The 21784-nt window shown below is 39.1% G+C and overlaps 1 protein-coding gene across 1 annotated transcript; it reads left to right on the top strand.

Annotated features, from left to right (window-relative positions):
* Nucleotides 1–6789: 6789 nt before the first annotated feature.
* Nucleotides 6790–8018, top strand: LOC145161180 (F-box/kelch-repeat protein SKIP25-like). The gene has a single exon (XM_079080673.1). It carries the CDS (start codon nt 6805–6807, stop codon nt 7930–7932), a length of 1128 nt encoding a protein of 375 aa, XP_078936799.1. The 5' UTR covers nt 6790–6804; the 3' UTR covers nt 7933–8018.
* Nucleotides 8019–21784: the final 13766 nt, after the last annotated feature.

Here is a 21784-nt window from a genome sequence, read left to right on the forward strand (position 1 = left end):
AATAACTCAAAAACAATCGATTAAGAACTGATATATATGGAACCAATAGTACAACTGAGTAAAGCGTGCGTACAAGTCGATTGATGAACAACGATTTTTAGAGTAATAACAAATGATACAGATCAATACAAATATAAATGGGCTTAAGGTAAGTCGATGATGGACAGTATCAGATTGCAATTTGGGCTCAAAATGATTTGTGAACAGTAAAGATTCGAAAATTGGATCATAATATGAATTTTGGGCTAAATCAAGCATGATGAACAGTAATAAACCCATATAATCGAATCATATATAGAATTCTTTTTGAACTCAATTTTGATTCAAAACAATAATTGTGAATTTAGAATCGAATCGAACAAAAGAATATGAGATTGGATTGTGCTTGACCAATGAAAAAAATTATTGGATCATAACAAATGGGTTTTTCAAAAAAAAATTGATCCAATGAGTCAAAATGATCAAAAACATTCAAGAACGCAAGCACGAATCAAAGAGATTTAGAGAGATCATCGAGAGACTTACCATAAATGTTCCAAATTATGTTGAATGTAGCCAAACCGAGAGCCGTTTCTTCAAAAAATTGCTTTGATCTTCGGAAACCCGCTCTGATACCAATTGTAGTGGTGTTGATTATGATGACATATGCGTAATATGAAATGATTTATTGAATCATACAAGAATAATGAACACGAATAACACAAGAGTATATAAATCTCGTTTAAGCTCTCATTAGTTTTTAGAAAGAGTACAAATGGGTTTGCAATATTTCTCTTTCTAAACTAATCTCTCATAATTGTTCCTTCCATAAAATGAGTGTCATTCACTTCCTTATAAAGGAAAGACAACTCATTACACACATACAAAGGAGTAAGCACACATGAAATCCAAGAGTGACTTTGCACCCTAACAATTCTTACTTAAGATCAGTAGCAGCTTGAAAGGATCAGCGTCAAGAGAGCCAACATTGTCATTTGATGTGTCAACATGAGATTCAACGATCTGGTCCATGAGACACTTACTTAATAAAGTTTCGTCTTCTGCGAGGTTTTCCTTTTCAAAAGCAGATGATAGTGTAATCATCATCTGTTGAGCAGTTGAGCAATTTTGAACCAACCGATAGACAGGATAAGGAAGTGAGTTTCCAATAGCAATTCTCGCTTTTACATCGAGATTCAACACCCTTTTCTCCTCCTTGTTGTATCCCAACACATATTTCTTCTTTAGCTTACTATCAGATGCACCATCATTGGATGAATAATGCATGATGGTGATGGGACCTTTTTTGATGATATCGAGCATACCAAACTCCATGATCTTGATAGCATCCATGGCCTTTAACTTCCAAGCAGTGAAATTGAGTTCATCAAATGGAGGAATCTTGTTGCAAGCAGTCGATTTTAGATTGTAAGGGGTCGACATAACTACTTGTGTGTATCAACAACCCACTCCGATACCAATTGAAGGTTTGTATCGATCGAATACACTTCAATTATAACAAACAAGAACAAAACATCTAAGCAAATAAAGAACAGAAAAAGTAAAGAACACGGAGAATTCTGTAAATTGTCTTTCACTAAGAAAGGGTTTGTTTTCACCAAGAAAACAAGTTGTCACAAAGACGGTCACCAAGACGTTAACCGTAATGTTGAATATATACTATTCTATACAAGTATATCCCTTGATTGAAGGGATTGTATCTAATCTATACTAAGAAATGATCTTCATAACAAAGATACCAGATCTGCTATCTATTCTATACTTATCTGTATCATTACCTAATATACAAAGGTTACACGGAATTACTATCTATACACTGACGCTGATAAGTATTGAGATGATGACATTGATGTTGATGTTAACTCTGGCACTGGCAGATAACGTATAAAGTATTTGACTCATCAGATCATAAAGTGTGACCTTACAAATATGAGGCACCAAGGTGGCTCAATGAGGTGAAGGATTATGATTGTGAGATCTTTTATCACCCTCGGAAGCCCAACATGGTGGCCGATGCTCTTATCCGCAAGGCGTTTGGTACTTCCATCAGCGATGTATGTTTGAGAATGATAGTGATTACCACATTCTTGGAGCAGATCCGTGAGTCTCAGGTTGAGGCTATGAAAGAGAAGCACTAGAAGATTGAGTGTATTGTGGGTCAGGTGTCCTCTTTTAATTATGATAACCGAGGACTGTTGACCCTTCATCTGAGAGTTTGAGTTCCATATTGCAGGGGTGCACGGTCGATTTTGATGGAGGAGGCACATAAGTCAAAGTTTTCATTCATCTGTGTGCGACAGATTTTGGTGGCCCTGCATGAAGCTGGATGTGGCCTGGTATGTGGAAAGATGCTTGACTTGAAAGAAATTCAAGGTTGAGCATCAGCGACCTCACAGAAAGATAGAGTTTTTGGGTGTTCCTGTTTGGAAATAGGAAGAGAATACGATGGATTTTATCACGAAGCTACCACAGACCACGCGAGGGGTGGATTCGATTTGGTTCATCGTAGATCCATTAACCAAGAGTATGCATTTTAGATCCATGGCTAAAATACCCTCAAGATCTTAATGGCTTAAGCTCTCATGTCCATCTTTCAGATCCATGGCAAAAATACCCTCAGGAATCATAAAGTTTCCAACTTTATGACTTTGCATGTCCATTAAGTGCTTTACTCAACTTCTTAATCCATTAAGGCATTCTAAATGATGCATGGAGCAAAACCAACCATTTGGGACCCCTTTTATGACTCAATACCCATCCAAATGTCTGAAAGGACAGCTTAATGGGTCAATAACATGCTATGTTCATGAATCTCCATATTTGGGACAAAAAGGACCAAAAGTCGTTCCAACAGAAGATCTAAATGAAACTTCACCAGGTTCAGAACTTGATACTTGAAAATGGTGCCAAAAGGTGGTGTGATCCTAGATCTAAAGAGCTTTTCTCCTCCAAGGTTGTCTCTTCTTCCTTCCTTCTTCTTCAAAAACACAAAACACACACACTCCAACTTAGAAATGTTTCACAAGATGGATTAGGGTTGCAAAAACGTATCAAGGGGATGGAGGCTGATGAAGTGAGGGGAAATGAGGCTATAATGTGGTTTAAATATGAGCCAAACCCTAAAAATTAGGGTTTGTATGTCTGGCACGTACGCCTTGTGTACTAGGGCACGCCCTAGTACGCTCAACGTACACAAGTACACATGGCGTACTCCCCTAACCCCCAAATTACGAAAATGCCATTGGGGCCTTCATTTCACTCATTCTTATACTTAGGGACCAAAATCCAATATAATTCAATTATAGGGTTAAAATTAGGAGTACCTTATCATCCGGATGTTACATAAGTTTGGGGTAATAGTGGAGTCCATCGGGCGTACCTTCCAGATACGCATGGTGTAATGGGTTTAAGCCTGAATCCCTTCTTGTTGAAGCCCAGTATGCAAGGTATAATGGGGATGTACGCATGATGTACTCCCAGAAGCCCATTTGGGCAATGATTAGTTGGGTCAAATAAGGGAAGGGTAAAATGGTATTTTACCCTTAGTAAGAGAGAATATGATTTGGACCACTGATTAGAGGTTATTACCCTGATTATTAACTACAGTTGATTTTGGATATGTTCAGTGTGAGGAGTCGTGGTAGCAGCAGCTCGAGAGTGTGATTGTTTAACATCATATTGATGTGAGTCTCCTCATTATACTTGCAGGTCGAAGGCACTAATGCCGACCTACTGGATTATATTGTAGGATAGTAGTTGTCTGCGTGACACTTACTGATATGCATGTATGTGTTTGTTTTCTTTGTGCCTCTTGCTAGTATGACTGTACTCTTAGCTGTAGGGGTGAAATAGACCCGTACCGGTTGAAAGATACCGAAGGAGTCGGAAGGGACTCATAGAGTCGGAAGGGACTCATGGAGTCGGAAAGGACTCATGGGTGAAATAGACACGTTACAGCCTTAGGCTGATATGTATGTATGATCTATGTGTATGGTATGTGGTATTTTGAGGAATTCAATAAGCTTTGTGCTTATGGTTTATGTTTGAATGGTTTTCAGGTGCTTCTGGTTCAAAAGGGAAGGGTCTGACATGATCACATCGCATCCACCGGTATTTAGCTTTTATGATTTTGAGATTATACTCTGATAACTATTTTCCACATTGTCATCCTTTTGATGGTTTGAGATAATGATTGATGGGTTTGGTTGACTTAAATATAAAATGTTTATTTAGTGATTTTTGGGATGTTACACATCAAAAGAATGTTCAAAGTCCAAACACGGTACTTCCAATTTGTTAATTAAACAAACATTTTTTTTTACTTTATTCGTTAGAAAGTTAGAACGTCAAAATATTTTATCAACATTACTGCAAACTGCATAATGTGATTAAAAAAGTCCTTAAAACAAAGCTTTTTATTTTGCCATAAAAAATATATAAACACGTATCGGATATTGAAATAAAATAAATAAAATAATTTTTCAAGAAATTAATCAATAAAAATACATACGCACATTTAATAAAAAATGAACATTTTTTTAGTTTGATTCATTTGAAGCGTAACTAATAATATCCGATAATTATGCATTACAAGACCAAAATATTAACATAGAGAGTTACTTCATTAACAAATACAATAACAACTTAAACAAAATTACTCTATTGAACCCTTAATCATCATTAATGCATAACCATTTTAAGAAACTCCTTCTTCTTTTTTATGTTTCTAGCCAAGATTAACATATAATATTTTAAATGTTCATTCTATCTTCTCATTTTAGGCTTCCAAACATCCAAAAGGTATTCAACATCACATATATTATCCGATAACTCCTCCATCGGAACAATATGTAGAAGGACATTGTTATTTATCTTCACCATTCATCAACCGCCTGAGAATAACCTCCATTGTTCTCATCCGCGATTCCAAACCTACAAGGTCTTCACGAATGGTAGTGATAAAATCTTCCATCAAGCCGGTGTTTGACGTAAGATAAGCCATTGATTTCGGACGGTAGGTGTCAACTTAATTCAAAATCTTCAATGATATATGTTTACTTAAAAAGGAAGAGAAAATGGTTTACAAAATGAAGGATTAAATGTCTATTTATAAGCCTGATAAAATGCATGTTGATAGGTAGCAAGTCATTATGACGTTGTGTCTTCTTCTTATAGTCATGCATAATACATGGGGAATATCTCATGATATAAATGCATTTATCTTTTCCTTAGTGTAAGAGATACCCCTATAATATCCTACTCAATCCTTACCAGTATAAAATCCATCGTAATAGGAAAAATTTTCTCACACTACATTTTCTACACATCATTTAAAATTAACTTCATACAACAAAATGGTGTCTTCTTCCAATGATAACATTCATTCGGATATCTTTTCTGATGTAAAGAAGTTCGCAATCACCAAAAGTATCGATGACGAATACTCACAACTTCACGTTCAGGCAACAACAGATCAATGCATGATAAAGTCAATCATGGACATCAGTAGAAGCGAAAGCGTATCAAGTCAACTGACTTGATTCACATAGATATCGTCTGCAAATACCACTCTACGAATGTATTGTTGATGGCCATTTTTTTGGTTGTGCACAATGCCTAAAGAACGTGTGGGCCGGCCCTAATCATTGTCGGCATCCTATGTGGATGTAATTGTCACCCGCAAATATCTAGGCAAAATTGGAAGTGTTTGCCGCTTAAAGTTGAATGACAAAGACCAAACCCACGATCTATTTCTCTCTTTCTCTAACATTTATAGCAAAATTTGAAGACACTACACCGTTATGCATAAAACATGCATGAAACATTATAGGGTTGTATCAATGATACTAACTATTGGAAACAATTTAAGCTATCACACCTTTAGCCTTACAAAACATTCAAATTTATTAATGATAACAATGTGTAAATTAACTTTCATAAACATTTTATAAAAGTTAGATTTTATATTTTTCTTATTAATAATGTAAAAAAGTTACATATTAAAAAAATTCACAATTAAAAATACATTATTATTATTATAGATAAAAAAATAAAATATTAATGGTGAAAATAGAATATATATTCATGATCTTTTATAGTTTACTATTTATATTTTATAATATAAAAAACAAAAGTAAGAACCTAAACACAACCAAATTTGGGACCTATGACCTTTTCATAATAATTCTTTGTCCCAAAAGGTACCATCCAATAGTCCCTTTTTACCAGATTGTCTTGTGCACTTGTCTCCACCTAATAAAAGTACACTCCCAGCGCACCCACTCTACAACCCTGTAAAGCCTTCTTCTTTTTTTCAATAGAGGTCCAAAACTTTTATTAGCATATATGTTATTAAATAAAGAGTATATTCCAATATTGGTTCATATGGTATTCCTAAATATAGACGTTGAATCCAATTTTTCCATTTCTATGGTTAATTTAAAAATTAAACTTTTTATGCAGATTTGGTCTTTGTGGTATTCCAGAAAATGCATTTTGAATTTTTTTTATTAAGTTTAGGGTCCAAATCTGTATTTGTTTAGATACATAGGAACTGAATCTCAAAATTTTAATTTTATAATGACCATACAAATAAAAAAAAATAGACTCAAACTGTATTTTATTAATATTAGATAACCAATTTTGCAATTTACTTTTAAATAAAATTCTTTCACGTTTTATACTGATATAATACTTTATTATTTTATGTTTTTTATTTACACTAAATTTTAAAAGTATACATTTTCCAGTTGTATAAAAAGTGAGATCCCACAAGCACAACCATTCATTCCTTGAAAAGTCAACATGATCTGCACGAATCACTCTGCAAACACTGACGACTGTCAAACCACCGTAGACCACGACGACGATCCTGTGCTTCTACCGGGCTTGCCCAACCATCTAGCCCAAGTAATCCTCTCCACTGTCCGTCCGTCTCTCCTCTCCGCTGTCTGCCGCCAGTGGCGCCACCTCATCTACACACCTTACTTCCCTCCCTTTTTAACTCTTTACGCCATTGTTGCCAATAACAATGACCGAAGCCTCTCCGATTCCGTCGCTTTCTTCACCTTCGATCCGGTCTCCTCTAAATGGATAACTTTACCACCTCCGGCGACCAACCCACCTCTTCGTTTCCTTCACCGCCATCCGTCCTTCATTTCCCGGAACCTCACGATACAATCTTTAACAGTCTCCGGCCGGCTAGTACTCATTGCAGCCACCGGTCATAACTTCCTCCCGGCGTTATCGCATCCGCTTGTTTTCGATCCTCTGACCGGAGAATGGTTTCTCGGTCCTCCACTGACGAACCCACGTCGATGGTGCGCCGCTGGGTGTATTCGTAACACGGTGTACGTGGCTAGCGGTGTTGGGGCCCACTACCGTGGTGACGTGGGGAAGATGATGGAGAAATGGGAGGTGGGGAGGCGGAGGGAGGAGTGGCGGTGGGAGGAGATGGCGGGGCTAAAAGATGGAAGATTTAGTAGAGAAGCGGTGGAGGCAGTTGGATATAAAGGGAAGCTTTCCATGGTGAATGTGAAAGGTAATGCAGGGAAAGAAGGTGTTGTTTATGACGTAGAGGAAAACCGGTGGGAGAAAATGGCGACGGGGATGCTTTCAGGGTGGAAAGGGGCGGTGGGTGTGGCGGAGGAAGAGGTGATGTATGTGGTGGATGAAGAGAAAGGTGCTTTGAGCAAGTACGATGATGAGAAGGATTGCTGGGAAGAGATGATTGAAGGGTCGGAGCTTTTGAAAGGAGCGGAGCAAATGACGGTTGGTGGAGGGAAAATTTGTGTTGTTTCCGGTGGTGGTGGGAGGATCACGGTGGTGGATTTGGTGACGGAGCCGGTGAGGATGTGGGTGGTTGATCCGCCACAGCCGGAAAATGAAGTGATTTCGGTTCATATCTTGCAAAGGCCATGTAAAAAATTATGAAAATCTTGCGATTATATTATTTTGATAATATATTCGATAAAGAAATAAGTGAATATGAATATATAAATCTATCTTAGCAAGTCTCGTCCGGCCTTAGATTTCTTTTATTCAGTTTATTAATACTTTACTTCACTTCTAGATGTGTCATATTACTTTGACTAAATTATATAGCGTGTTTAAAAAAGCATAATCATGAAAATAGTTACATGTCTTTAATATTTTAATATTTTGATCTCTTTTAAACAAACCCACATCAAAAAAGCTTGAAAGTGAGAAAATAAATAAAATACTACACATGTTTGAGAGATAATAATATAATAGTGATAGTTAAAAGTTTGGTTTGGAAATTATATGAACTTGAAAGTTAAAACCCAAAATCCCCAACGAAAGTTTTGTGTTTTTATGTGTCCCACTATAATTTCAGAAGCTAAAATTGCGGCAAAACTCAACTCCAACACTTCTTTCACTAATGTGCAGACACACATAAAACTTGTTGGGAAGTTTAGGGTTTGTGGTAGAGATCTGGATTCCAATTTGGATCGTGATATCACTTTCCGAACTGATATTTCTACTCTATGTCTGGGTTACAAGAAATTCAGCCTAGGATAATCAAAGTGGACACTTACGATTCTAGGCACAGAAATCGTAAACCAATATGTTAGAGGATTCTGTGAAAATATGATGAAAACGAGAGCTTAAGATCGTATATCTCTTCTGAAAAGAAGAGTCGTTTATATAATAAACGATATTAGGGTTTCATTAGGGTTGGGCCGCTATGGATTCCTTTGGAAGCAAGTCAGGGTAATCCGGATTTTAATGATGAAAGCGGGACCCCAGCCAGGGGCTCTGCCCCTTGGACTTCACTAGGGGCGCTGCCCCTTTGGAAACCTCGGACCCAGGGGCGCTGCCCCCTGACCCCCGACTACTAATTTGATCTTATACATGCGTGCACTCCGCACCAACCCGTACACATATTATATAACAAATTGAGAAGCCCCTTAGCTCACATGCTAATTTCAGTTACATAAAATGAAATGGTGACACTAAAATTGTTGGAATCCTAAGTCGATGAGGACTTGGAGACCAAACAATCTAATTTATGGAAAGTTTAGTTTATGGCAAGTTGGTCATAAGTTTCCTAGTCTAATTACAAGTTGGTTTGTTAGGCTATATATACATGTTCATAATCGAGTTTATGATTATGAGAACAGATTGTAAAACATCGGTTTTGAGTTAGTTTCCGATTAATCAAAGAGTTATTTTGGTTATTTTGTTTTGCATTCTTGTTTTCTAAACTTTAATTGGTATCAGAGCATAGGGTTCGTGAGGACGTAGGGCGGCCGGTTGAGAGTCGGTTTTAGGAAAAGTGTAGCCCTTTGCTGCAGGGCAGACGCAGCGGGAACCGGGTTCGGTTTAAGGGGGGTGTGAATTGTTTTTGAGCGCGAGTTGAAACATCTCAACAGAAGCCCTGGTTTTTCTTGATCAGGCTTGTTCTACGGTAAAGAGAGACTAACCGGAGGTGCGGAATAAACGAACGGGAAGACGTAAAGCGGGTAGCTTTTATTCGGTTCGTTTTGGGGGTGACGGAAAACGGTAAAGGTGGTCGTGACCGAGGTGGAGGTCGGGTGTCCGGAAAAGTCGAGAATCAAGATGGCTCGAAAAGAAGGTGATTTTTCGGAATGTGACGACAACGACGAGCCCGTATTTTAAATACGGATTGGGGTTGAAGAATTCTCTAGAAGGACTTAGAGATTCAGGGGTGATTGTTGGAATCCTAAGTCGATGAGGACTTGAAGACCAAACAATCTAATTTATGGAAAGTTTAGTTTATGGCAAGTTGGTCATAAGTTTCCTAGTCTAATTACAAGTTGGTTTGTTAGGCTATATATACATGTTCATAATCGAGTTTATGATTATGAGAACAGATTGTAAAACATCGGTTTTGAGTTAGTTTCCGATTAATCAAAGAGTTATTTTGGTTATTTTGTTTTGCATTCTTGTTTTCTAAACTTTAAAAATCACCAACAAAGCTAGGCTCACAATCCAATCATATTCAGGTTAGTGTGTCGTAGGTTAGCGGTTCATAAAAACTCTGTTGGAACATGATTTATATAAACACACACATATCGTATTGTTCAACCTAACTCAAATGAGTCATAACCAGATCAACCCACGTAATCCCTTTAATTGTAAAGGTTTGTATGTCATATTAGATTGGTTGATTACAGGAAGAAAATGTAAATATCATATATTACTTATTATCTCATCTATTTATTAAATATCTTTTTTTTTTATCATTTTTAATCTAATAAAATAAACAGGTTCATGGGTCAACTTGTAAAAATATTTGCAAACCCGAACACTATGCGTATAATAAACAGGTTAGCGGGTTGCATGTTGGCGAGTTGACTGGTTAGAAAAACTAAACCCAAACTTGTTTATAATTGTGTCGTGTTGTTGGTCGTGTTGAGATTGTCACCTCTATGCACAAGCCATAGTCATTGTAGTTGTAAGAAATGGAAACGAAGGAGAGGAAAATACATGGCATGATGAAGGAATGATGGAGGTGGTGTGACGGGTCTAGGAACAATGGAAAGACAAGGTACCAGCAAGGTGAATGTCGCATGATCTACGTCTGCCAATAATTTATTGGCACATAGTCATTGTTCTTGGCTAGCTAGGGTAGATGTTCATACATGCTTCATATGTATACAAAGGATTGTAAATTGTAACATTGTTGGAAGGATATGTCGAAGAAAACGGTTGCAGTCATGATGTGTGAGGGATTGTTGATTGATTATCTTCCGTATATTGAGAATTACATGTCGATTATTTGCAAATAATAAATAAAATTATTGTTATTATAATTACCAAGTTTCTTATAAAAACCAGATTGATCATTCGCGATCAGATCTAATTATAATAATGGTAGAAGGAAGACTATTACATGGTGCTTAAATACCACATTTCTTGTCTTAACTATCTGCTAACTTTCTTGGGGGAATTCATTTGATCTCTATTTATTGGCACTCATGACCGAACTATCCATTATATCTCATAATACATTATTAAATTTCTCCATCTAGACTTATACACATATCACTAGAAAACCTAATGCTCTAGATGGTATTACCATCATCTGGCCTTGCTCTGTCTCTAATCTCTACTATCTTCATCCGATATGCTATAAATTTCATATAATTCAATTCACTTTTCACCATTCACTTTAGTAAATGACATGTGATAATTATTCCATAAGTCTCACTACAAGAAAAAGTCGATTTTGCTACAGAAAGAATGTATTGCAAAAAGCTGAAATTCCATTGCAAAAGACGAATTGCTATGGATTTTGCAATGGCCCATTTCGTCCCTAAAAACCTGTAGCGAGTGTTTGCAACGGAAACAATAATTTTGTCGCAAATATGAGAAACAAAATGAAGTCCATTGTAAATGGTATTCCGTCATGTATTTTGTAGTAGAATTTCGTTGTCAAATCCGTAGTAGTTCTTCCATTACAAATTTTGTTGTAGTGGATCCGTAGCAAATTCTGTGATAATGAATCTCTAGCAAAATCTGTGGTGATGTATCCCTAGCAAAATCTGTGGTGATTAATCCCTATCTAAATCTATTGTGATGAATCCCTAGCAAAATCGGTGGTCTATATTCTATAGCAGATTCCATAACAAATTACGTAGGAATATTTTTGTTGCAAAGCTAGCTACGGATAGATAAAAAAAATTTACAAATTAAATCCAAATTATTTTGTACTGGTATATAATAACAAAAATAACAAAAAAGTCAAATACATTTATACCATTAAATAAACAATAAATATTTATTACATTGAAAATGAAAAGCGGGTAATCTAAAATAAATGCTTTGCAATAAACAAATTAACACTTTATGATGTTTGTTGTTGTTGAAAACCATTAATAACAACCATTGCCGGTTATAATTGTTTATTAAGTTGTTCGATACTTTTGTTGTGTTGGTTATCTCTGACCTTCATTATCTCCTTGATTTCTTCATTTTGCTTTTTTTGCTGATTAACAAGCTCATTCAGTTCTTCTAGTTCAATATTTTTTTCCGGGATGTAATTACACAGTTTAGTTGTATCGTTAATCATGGGAACCGCCTTTGCATACAGCCAAATCCATACAATCTTCTTTTCTTGTAATAACCACCAACAACATCATAAAATATTAGGCCATCCTCAACTTCTTTACCTATAACTTCCAACTCTTTCCGTTTTTCTGTAAAGGTCGCCTACAAAATAATAATAATTAAAAAAGATATATTAGTTATGAATAACATGAAGTCCACAGTATAAAACTTTGCATTGAAATGAATTTTACATGAATTTTTCTATCCTTCTTCATTTGTAAATGTAACTTCATTGTGATTCTTCGTGTGGGTATAGAAGAACAATTCACTATATGGTGGATCACGTCCTGATTTCCTCTTCTTCATAAATACCATAAAATGTAAAATATATATACATATAAATATAAAAATACAAATTTTGATGAACCATTAAAAAAAACTTACCAAATCATAAGCAACCTTCTAATGAGAAACAAATCCAACATTATGAGTAGGTTGTGGTATTCCATCAGCCACCCCATTATGCTTATTGAACTTGTTTTGATCAGATTTTTGCTTGTATTCATATGTATTCCATTTTCCTTACCAGGAGTTCCAGACTTTTAGTGTAATATGAGGTGGTGTCCTGCTAGTTGGGTTTCTTTTTTCGTTCAACATGTTGTATAGATATTGGCCATAACTTCGTGCCGCTTTACTTTCTTAAACTTTCCTCACTTGTGTGTCTTTTGCTTCATTCAAACAATAGTTTTCTACACATAAGTTTAAATGTATATGTTTACCAAACAATAATTTAAAACATATAATTAATTACCTTAAACTCCTCCCAATATAATTCTTGCATTTTGTTGCTTACTTTTCCCCAAGCGTACCCTTCTACATCTACTCTCTGAAGAAAGGGTCGATATCTATATATACTATACTTATAAAGGATGCATTTTTCCTATCACCTCATGCTTTTGATACCCTCACACAAATTTCCAAGCACCTCATGCATTTGAAACCCCACACCTTTTCACATTTAAAATAATTAATCACACATCATGAAATGTTTTATAACTTATATAATATGTTTAATAAGCATTTAATGGATAGTCTACTATAAAAATGTCATTCTCTTTGAGTAGACACGCAAATACAAATCACATATAAAATTCACAGAGAAAACAAGTTTAAAGGTTTTGTGTTGGTTTGAGGGCTTTGGACCATTTGTTCGAGCCATGTTATTGAATAAACTGCAAAATTGGTCCTTGTGGTTTCGTAAATGTTGAGAGAAAAACTTAGAGACACACTTGAACAAAACGTTAGAACAAGTATATTGCGGAATAGTTAATCTCAAAGGATCTGAAAGCTCAACAATAATATTAATAAGTTAGTGTTAAATAGTTAGAGAGTTAGTTGCGGAAATATAAAGAAATAGAAATAACGACAATTGTTATATCAAGAAAACACACAAGTTGATTCATAACAAGGAATGCATTCAAACCGAGTTAATAAGGTAGATCAAACTTGGTGATTAAGTCTCAAAGACTTGCTCAGAAGAGAGGTTATAATCAGTTATGTTCCAGTAACAAGTAAGAAGTGAAGAGTAGAAAGATAGAGAAATAGAGAAGATAACTTCAGAGAAATGTATTTAGAATGGAAGCATAAATTATCCGTATTGGATGCAAGAGAATAAGTCTCTATTTATAGAAACTCAGAAATGCACTAGATTACATCTCTATACGTAGCTATGCAAGGCATACTGGATAATAGAGTGTATTACAATAAAGACAAATGAAGTAATCTAGCTAAGTTGACTGTGGTAGCAAGAGTCTGGTTGCGGTTGCTGATGAAAAGACTGACTGCGGGTGCTGAAGTGGCTGCGGTAGCAAAGTTAAAGAGGGTCACTTTCATGATTCAACAATTTCCCCCTAAGTGACCTCTTTAACTTCGGTTCAGCTATTAAGTTTGAGAAACTTGATCAGAATCCACCAAAACTTCCTGATGTTTTCCAGCCAGGTGATTCTTCTTGAGATCTCGAACTTGACTTCTGCGGTGGTGTGCTTCGATCTTTCGACTGCGGTTCGGCAGATGTCAAGTTGTTTTCTGGTGAGGCGATGCATGACAGTCATAGGAATGAAGTATTTGACATTGTCGGTCTTCCTTTTGAATATGACTCCAAGTTCAGGAAAGTTTGTTGCGCCTAGAGATCTTTCTTGAAAGCCTTCAGTAGGCATTAGCACAGGTTCAAGAGGTGGGAGATCAAACTTCTTGAGGATGGTGGGGTAGATATCCGCATCTATCTTGGCAAAATCGCAGACAGTTTCTTTCAGAAAAGTGTTGGCCTTTTCAAGCGCAATTTTCATTTTGGGGTGCTTTTCTGATTTGTTTTGAAACACCTTGGCAATGAGGAAGATTTCTTCCGGATTCATGAAAGAAAAATCTGCCTGGCTGCGGACGTAGTCATGTTCCCTTCTTGTGAGGGTGTACTGGATGTATTCAGCCTTCATAAATTTCCGGACTTTGTAGTTCTTGACTGCGGATGGTCTGTCGTTAGACCATATGTTCTCAATGGAGGAGGCATGTTTAGCGTGAAAAAGACTAAGTCTCTCAAACTCCATTGGCAGTCTCTTGTGGTCAAGAAGGCTACGGTCGAATTGCTCAAATACTGTGAAGTACTTGGCATTTGGAGAAATTGGTACATCCCAGTACCCGTCCGAGGGAGGTTCAGCGTAGGTAAGGTGGGGTCGATAGTCTTCATCCAGCAACCTGCGGTGAGGATTGATCCAAGAATTTATCAAGGATTCATCCATCATGGTATCAAAACCGCATTCTCTCCAGATAAGCTCTGCCAGTTTGGCTGCCTTCCAGTCGTGTTTTCTTTGTGCGGTGGCAGGAGAGTCTGTTGAGCTTGGAGATGACATGTTCTCCGCAAGGTTTTTGAAGTGGGGAGGAGTTTCTAGCTTGTTGGGAGTGAACTCCTTTCGAGGTGAAGTGTGAGGAGATGGAGTATGTTGAGATGGTTGCGGTGAAGGCTGCAGTGTGGGAATTTTTTCTGTGGTGATGGGGGGACTCTGATGTTGAGAAATGGATTCAGAGTGATGGACTTCCTCTTCTTCTTCTTCTTTACTTCCCCCTCTTGAGGGATGCAACGGAGGAGCTTCCTCAAGCCATTGCTTAAGTCCATCAACCTTGGCACAGACTTCTTGGAATTGAGCTTTTAGAGCTTCTGCCAATTGTTGATTGTTAGGTGTGGAGGAGCTGAAGAGCAGCTTGTGGATTTCCTTTGTGAGCTGGAGGATCTCTGGACCATGGAAGTTGGAGGACAAGGATTTTTGCAGTCTGTTAATTGTGGCTTGAAGAACAGAGATAGTGGACTCATAAGCAGTATGAGTCTCATCTATCAATTTCTTAGACTGAGAGGCTTGATCCGTGATGGCCGCTTGGAGATCCGTTTTGATTGCGGTCACCTCAGAGATGAGGCATTCCGCTGCAGTCATAAATTCCTTGTGGTCCACCTTGCGGTTGTTGTCAAGGGACCGGATTCCCATCTCTACTTTGAGAGAGATTCTTTCAGCAGCCATGCATTCCCTTGTTTCCAGACGTTCAATACGTTCGATCAGGGACTGCGGTCCTGGAGTATCTTCAGGTTGCGGTTGAGTGGGCTTGACCGCAGCCAAAATCTGATCAACTTTGGCTTGTAGGCTTAGGAACTCTTTTCTGGAGACCGCATTCTTCTTCTTTTTCTTCTTTTCTTTAGGCTTGGAAGTTGAATGGTGGGAACCGCTGGACTCCTCTTCCTCATCAAACATCATTAAGTCATCATCTGAGGGGCTGGGCTTGTTGACCTCTTGGATATCTTCATCATCAAGACCAAAGGTGGGTGCAGAACTGACTTCGACTGCAGTGCCTTCGTCTTGGGATTCACGGACTGTTGAAGTGGGAATTAGATTGGGGGTTGGAGTAGGAGGGACGTTGGAGGTACCCGTGGCTGCACCTGAAGCTTGAGCTTTTAAAATTGTTTCAGCCATCTCATCCATCCAAGCTTGAATCTTTTGAATGGTGGCTACGGTACTGGCATTGCTGATGACATTTGCCCACTACTTAGCCACAAGCTGGATTTCCTGCTCCTTTTGCTGCTGCTGCTTGATCTGTTGTTCCTTGCGGGCTTGGAATGCCCTTCTGAATGCAACATATTTCTTTTTATTTGACTCGGTTACTGGTGTGTACCGTAACCAAGAATCATTTGAATCTTCTCCGTCAAATCCTGAAAAACGCACCGAAGTGTCCTTCGGGTCCACGGATCCTAGCACATTTGTGCTCACCGTGCCTAAACCACCTGTAAAAGATGTAAGCAGAGTAGGATTTCCTGAGCTTCCTCGGTCTCCTTGACCCGTGGTCAAGTGTGGCCTCGGCTCAGTTCTGGCATGGGCGGAAGAAGTGCCCTGCGGGTGGGAAGGTGTTTGTAGTGTATGGGTGACGTTCAAAAGGATGGAGCTCAACTCCTCTGGTGAAAAGAAATGCAGTCGGGAAGCCCTGGAGACCTTAGGGCGTGCACCAGTATCATCCCCTTGGGAGTGAACTGGGGGGGAGTCTCCACGATGTTGTGAATCAGACTCAGTTTCTGAGTCTGACTGGAAAATGATGGTGGTGTTGAATGGGTCTGCGGCCACCCCAAGGACTACTGGAGCCTTTTGAGAGGCTTCAGCATCGGTCCGGTCACGCATTTGGCTAGGGGAATCGGTTTTTCTTTTCTTGAGGATAGCAATCGGTTGCCTATCCTCATCAGAATCACTGCTAGATGGAATTGGGGTAGGTTTGGTTTTTCGTTTCTTCGTGGGTGCAGTTGGTTTGGGAGCGTTTTTCTTTGGGGTTCTCTGCTTCTTGGTTGCTAACTGCTTTCTTCTTTGAGAAAGATTGGATAGTGTAGTGGCAGAGGGGACTGCGGTACCCTCATGGTTTATAATTGCGGATATTTGAGGAAGAGGCGGGGTAGGAGGGTATAAGGCAATACCTTCCGTAGCCTCAATGTGGTATGAGACATCAGCAGTCTCAAGACCAAGGGTTGAAAGAATGTGAGTAGGGAGTCTGCGGATTGGTCCAAAAACAGATTGATTGGAAGAGGGATTGTACCTTTTGAGATCCTTAGTGACAAAGAAATTGATGTCACTACCCATATCTAGTCCAGCGTCCGCATGTAGGTCTGATATGCAGAGAGACCAGAATCGAGCAAATGTGAGCTCTGTTGGATTCTCCTTGGGAATGTACTGAAGAAAGTCGTCCCAAAGGATCTGCCCATAGTTGACGTCATGTCCGGTGAATATGCTCCATACTAATTCCAAAAGCTTTAATCCCATGTTGTCAATGCCTCCGGTTCTGCCAGATAGACAGCGGATGACAAAGTGGCATATGAACTGCCAAACCGCAGGTAGCTGGTTCTTCTTGAACTCACCAATCCCTCTGATTGGTTTTTTATACCCCATTTGATAGAGTGCAGATGTAACGTCCGCCATTGAAGGTGAGAAAATTTTGATGGATGGATGAACCAGAAGATTAATGGCAGATAAGAACTTTTCTTTGGACAAGATGACCAAATAATCGTTAATGAGGTTGAGGTGAACTTCTTGGGGGTTTTCTAGTGGGCGATAAGCAGAAAAGGCACACTTGAAGAGAGTTGAAACTGGAACAACATCTGTGAATGCGTCAAATGGACCAAATAGGGGATGGTTCTTCAGAAATTTGATCATGAGCTTGGTTGGAGCATTGTATGAGGATGATCTTCAAACACTGCTCGAAAGTTGCTTGATGCGATTGTTGGAGTGTCTGATCCAGTGGGGTTTACTGAGCCTGAAGCCTTAGATTGCTTCTTGGATGCACCTGATTTCACCATTTTTGAGAGCTTGAGAGAAGAAGTAGAAAAACAGAGTTCTTGAAGCTTTTTTTTGAGAGAGAGGGAATGATCGATGTTCAGAAAGCATGAAGTGAATTTGGGGAAGAAGATGGGTTTACAAAGGGTTGAAAGATTTTAACCCTAGGTAAAAGATAAAGATAGGGTAAAAACGTCGTTTGGTATTTGGGGGGAAACTTTGAATTTGGGGTTAAATCTCATCCACAAATAATTAAAACGGTTTAAAAAAGATTTGGGAGATTTACTAAAAGGGGTTTGCATTTAATGAAAAGTCAGGCCTCAATCGAAGTGTCAGGTGATCGTGGGGGTGATGGGAGAGGAAGTTGTAACGGATGGGACGTATTAGGGAGAGGAAAGGAAAAATTAAGGATGAGTTTATGGTAAAACGTTCTTTTTGTCATCATCCCTAAAATAGGTCTGACACAAGGATTATGCATAAAGAGAATGAGACAGTTTCTAAGGGAATGTTTTTTTTTATTTAATGTTTTATTTAATGAAGGATCATTAAATAGCACACAAAAGATTTAGGAGTTGATGAAACAGTTGAGAAATGAGTAATGTGATCGCGGATGGAAGCTGCATTGCGGTTGGAAACGTCATCGCGGATGGAAATTTCATTGCGGTTGGAAAGTCATTGCGGATGGAAATTTCATTGCGGTTGGAAAGTCATCGCGGATGGACAAGGAAAAGACTGCAGTGAGGAACTGAGGAGAAACACTTGTACAAAGATTAGTAATAATAGACAATAAAGACCCATGAGAGATAAGTATAATATATGGTTGCGGTACCTAGACTGCGGTACCATAACCATCTATCATAGATAACTCTTAATTAGAACCGCAACGGAGACCAAGGATGGTCTGCGGTAGCTAACAACTCAAAAAGAATTACGGGTGTGGATTCATCATTCCTAACATTTGCAGGAAGGTGTTAAGCTTTGTGGAATCGAGCGCTTTTGTGAACACATCAGCAATCTCTTCATGAGAAGGGACAAAGATGAGTTCAATGTTACATTTTAAGATGTGGTCTTTGATGAAGTGATATCGTAGTTCAATATGTTTAGTCTTGGAGTGCTGAATTGGATTGTGAGAGATAGCAATAGCACCTTCTGAGTCACAATAGATCGGTATCCGCAACATTCTATACCCGTAGTCCATTAGTTGAGTTTTCATCCAAAGGACTTGAGAGCAACAACTCGCTGCGGCCACATACTCAGCTTCTGCAGTAGAAAGAGAAACACAACTTTGTTTTCTTGAAGACCAACTGACAAGTCTTCCACCCAAAGATTGACATCCTCCTGAAGTACTTTTGCGGTCTAATCTGCATCCGGCATGATCCGCATCTGTGAAAGCTTGCAGGCTGAAGTCATTGCCTGCAGGGTAGCATAGACCAAGAGATTTGCTTCCTTTTAGGTACCGTAGTATCTGTTTGGCTGCGGTCATATGTGACACTTTTGGGTCCGCCCGATATCTTGCACATACACCAGTTGCAAAAACAATGTCTGGCCTGCTTGTGGTGAGGTACATCAAAGAACCAATGATACCTCGATAAGTCTTGTGATCTACAGATTCGCCTGCGGTATCAGCAGAGATCTTATAACCGAAGGCCATGGGGACCTTAGCAGAAGAACAGTTGTCCATGTAATATTTCTTTAAAAGTTCAGTGGTGTATTTCTCTTGATGAATGAATATCCCTTGCGGAATTTGTTTCACTTGAAGTCCTAGAAAGAAATTGATCTCTCTATTCATGCTCATTTTGAACTTGTTGGTCATGAGCTTAGCAAATTCATCCACCATGCCTTGATCAGTCGAACCGAAGATGATATCATCCACATATATTTGTACAAGCATAAGGTGGTCACCATTAGCTTTTCTAAATAACGTGGGGTCAATCACTCCTCTCTTGTACCCGGATGAGACGAGAAATTCAGAAAGAGTCTCATACCATGCTCTTGGGGCTTGCTTCAGACCGTAGACTGCTTTTTCAAGCTTGTAGCAGTGGTCTGGGAATTCAACGTTTTCAAACCCTGGAGGTTGCTGAAGATAGACCTCTTCTTTTAGTTCCCCATTGAGAAAGGCACTCTTAACGTCCATTTGGTGTACCTTGACGTTCTTGTGGGCTGCGTATGCAAGGAAGATCCGGATAGCTTCCATGCGTGCTACCGGAGCATACGTTTCATCGTAGTCAATGCCTTCAAGTTGACTATACCCCTTTGCAACTAGCCTTGCCTTATTCTGACTACCGCACCAGATTCATCCAGCTTGTTTTTGAACACCCATCTAGTGCCAACAATGGAGTGACCACGTGGCTTTGGAACGAGCTGCCAAACTTTGTTTCTTTGAAATTCTTCTAGCTCTTCTTGCATTGCAGCTATCCAGTCAGGTTCAAGCAATGCTTCTTTGATCGTTCTGGGCTCTACCGAGGACATGAATGCTGCTTAGTGGCAGTGGTCAGATAGGTCCTGGGAAGATCGAGTTTGGATGCCTGCGGATGGGTTGCCGATGATTTGACCTGGTGGGTGGTCCTTCGTCCATACATGTAGATGGGGCTACAGATGATCAGCAGCTGCGGTAGAGGGAATATCTTGAATATCATAAGAAGCTGCGGTGGGGGATGGCAGTTCCCCCTGGATTTGAGAACATCCTGCTGAGTCATCTTGGTTTGTTGGAACGAGAGTGGAGTTTTCTTGAACGGTTGGGAGAGGTTCCCCCTGGATTGCTGATGGGAGTTCCTCTGGAACCTGAGAAGGTTCCCCCTGGACTGCGGATGGGAGAGTGATAATCCTTGGATCGGTGCTGGTGTCAATGTTTTCTATGATTTCATCAACCGAATCCGAAGATACGTTTGATGGTATTGCTTCTCTGTGGATGGGACTTTGAACAGCATCAGGTATTGGAACCTCGATAGTTGTTGCTTGATCCGGAGTAGAGCTTTCCCCCTCAACCGGAGAGGTGAAAGTATTGAGAGATGCTACTTCAGATAGAGATGGTCCAGAGACATCAGCGTGTTGTTGTTGAGCTGCGGGTGACACAAGAACCTCTGATAGTTTCGCCGTTTCAACAGGATCGAAAAGATCATCATAATTGACTTCAACTAGATTTAAGGGTCCTGAAGAAGCAGGAATGTCACTCTCCATGATTGCAGTGGTTTCAGTGGATGGAGGGGCGTTGCGGATGTGAGAATCATCAAATTTCACATCGAAGCTTTCAATGATCAGCCTTGTACGCCTGATGAGCACTCGATAAGCAACCTTGTTAGTGGAATAAACAAGGAATATGCCTTCATCAGACTTCGGTGCAAATTTGTTAAGCTGATCGCGGTTGTTGATCACGAAACATCTACAACCAAAGATATGAAAGAAACGAACATTTGGCTTGCGGTTGTTAAGGCCCTCATATGGTGTTTTATTGAGGCGTTTGCACACAATGCTTCGGTTTTGGACAAAGCATGCGGTTGCTACAGCTTCAGCCCAGAAGTAGAGAGGAAGATGGGCAAAGTTAAGCATGGATCTGGCTGCTTCTACTAGAGTGCGGTTCCTTCTTTCAACTACTCCATTTTGTTGCGGTGTATATGGGGATGAGAAGTTGTGAGTGATGCCCTTTGACACCAAGAAACTTTTGAGAAGATGATTAGTGAACTCAATGCCATTATCACTGCGGATGCGTCTAACTGGAAGCTTGATCTGAAGTTTGATTTCTTTGATGAAGTTGATAAAAATCTGCGGTGTCTCTGATTTGAGTCTGAGAAAGAAGACCCATGTGAAGCGTGTATAGTCATCAACAATAACTAGTATGTATTTCTTGTGGTGGAGACTGGCTACGGTTGATGGACCGCAGAGATCAATGTGCAATAGCTCCAGAG

The sequence above is a fragment of the Lactuca virosa genome, chromosome 1 (assembly GCF_052849685.1).
Source record: "Lactuca virosa cultivar CGN04683 chromosome 1, Lactuca_virosa_CGN04683_v6, whole genome shotgun sequence".
NCBI classification, from domain to species: Eukaryota; Viridiplantae; Streptophyta; class Magnoliopsida; order Asterales; family Asteraceae; genus Lactuca; species Lactuca virosa.

What these genes read in the sequence shown, in the direction of transcription:
- LOC145161180 (XM_079080673.1), top strand. Translation starts at nt 6,805, where the DNA reads ATGATCTGCACGAATCACTCTGCAAACACTGACGACTGTCAAACCACC.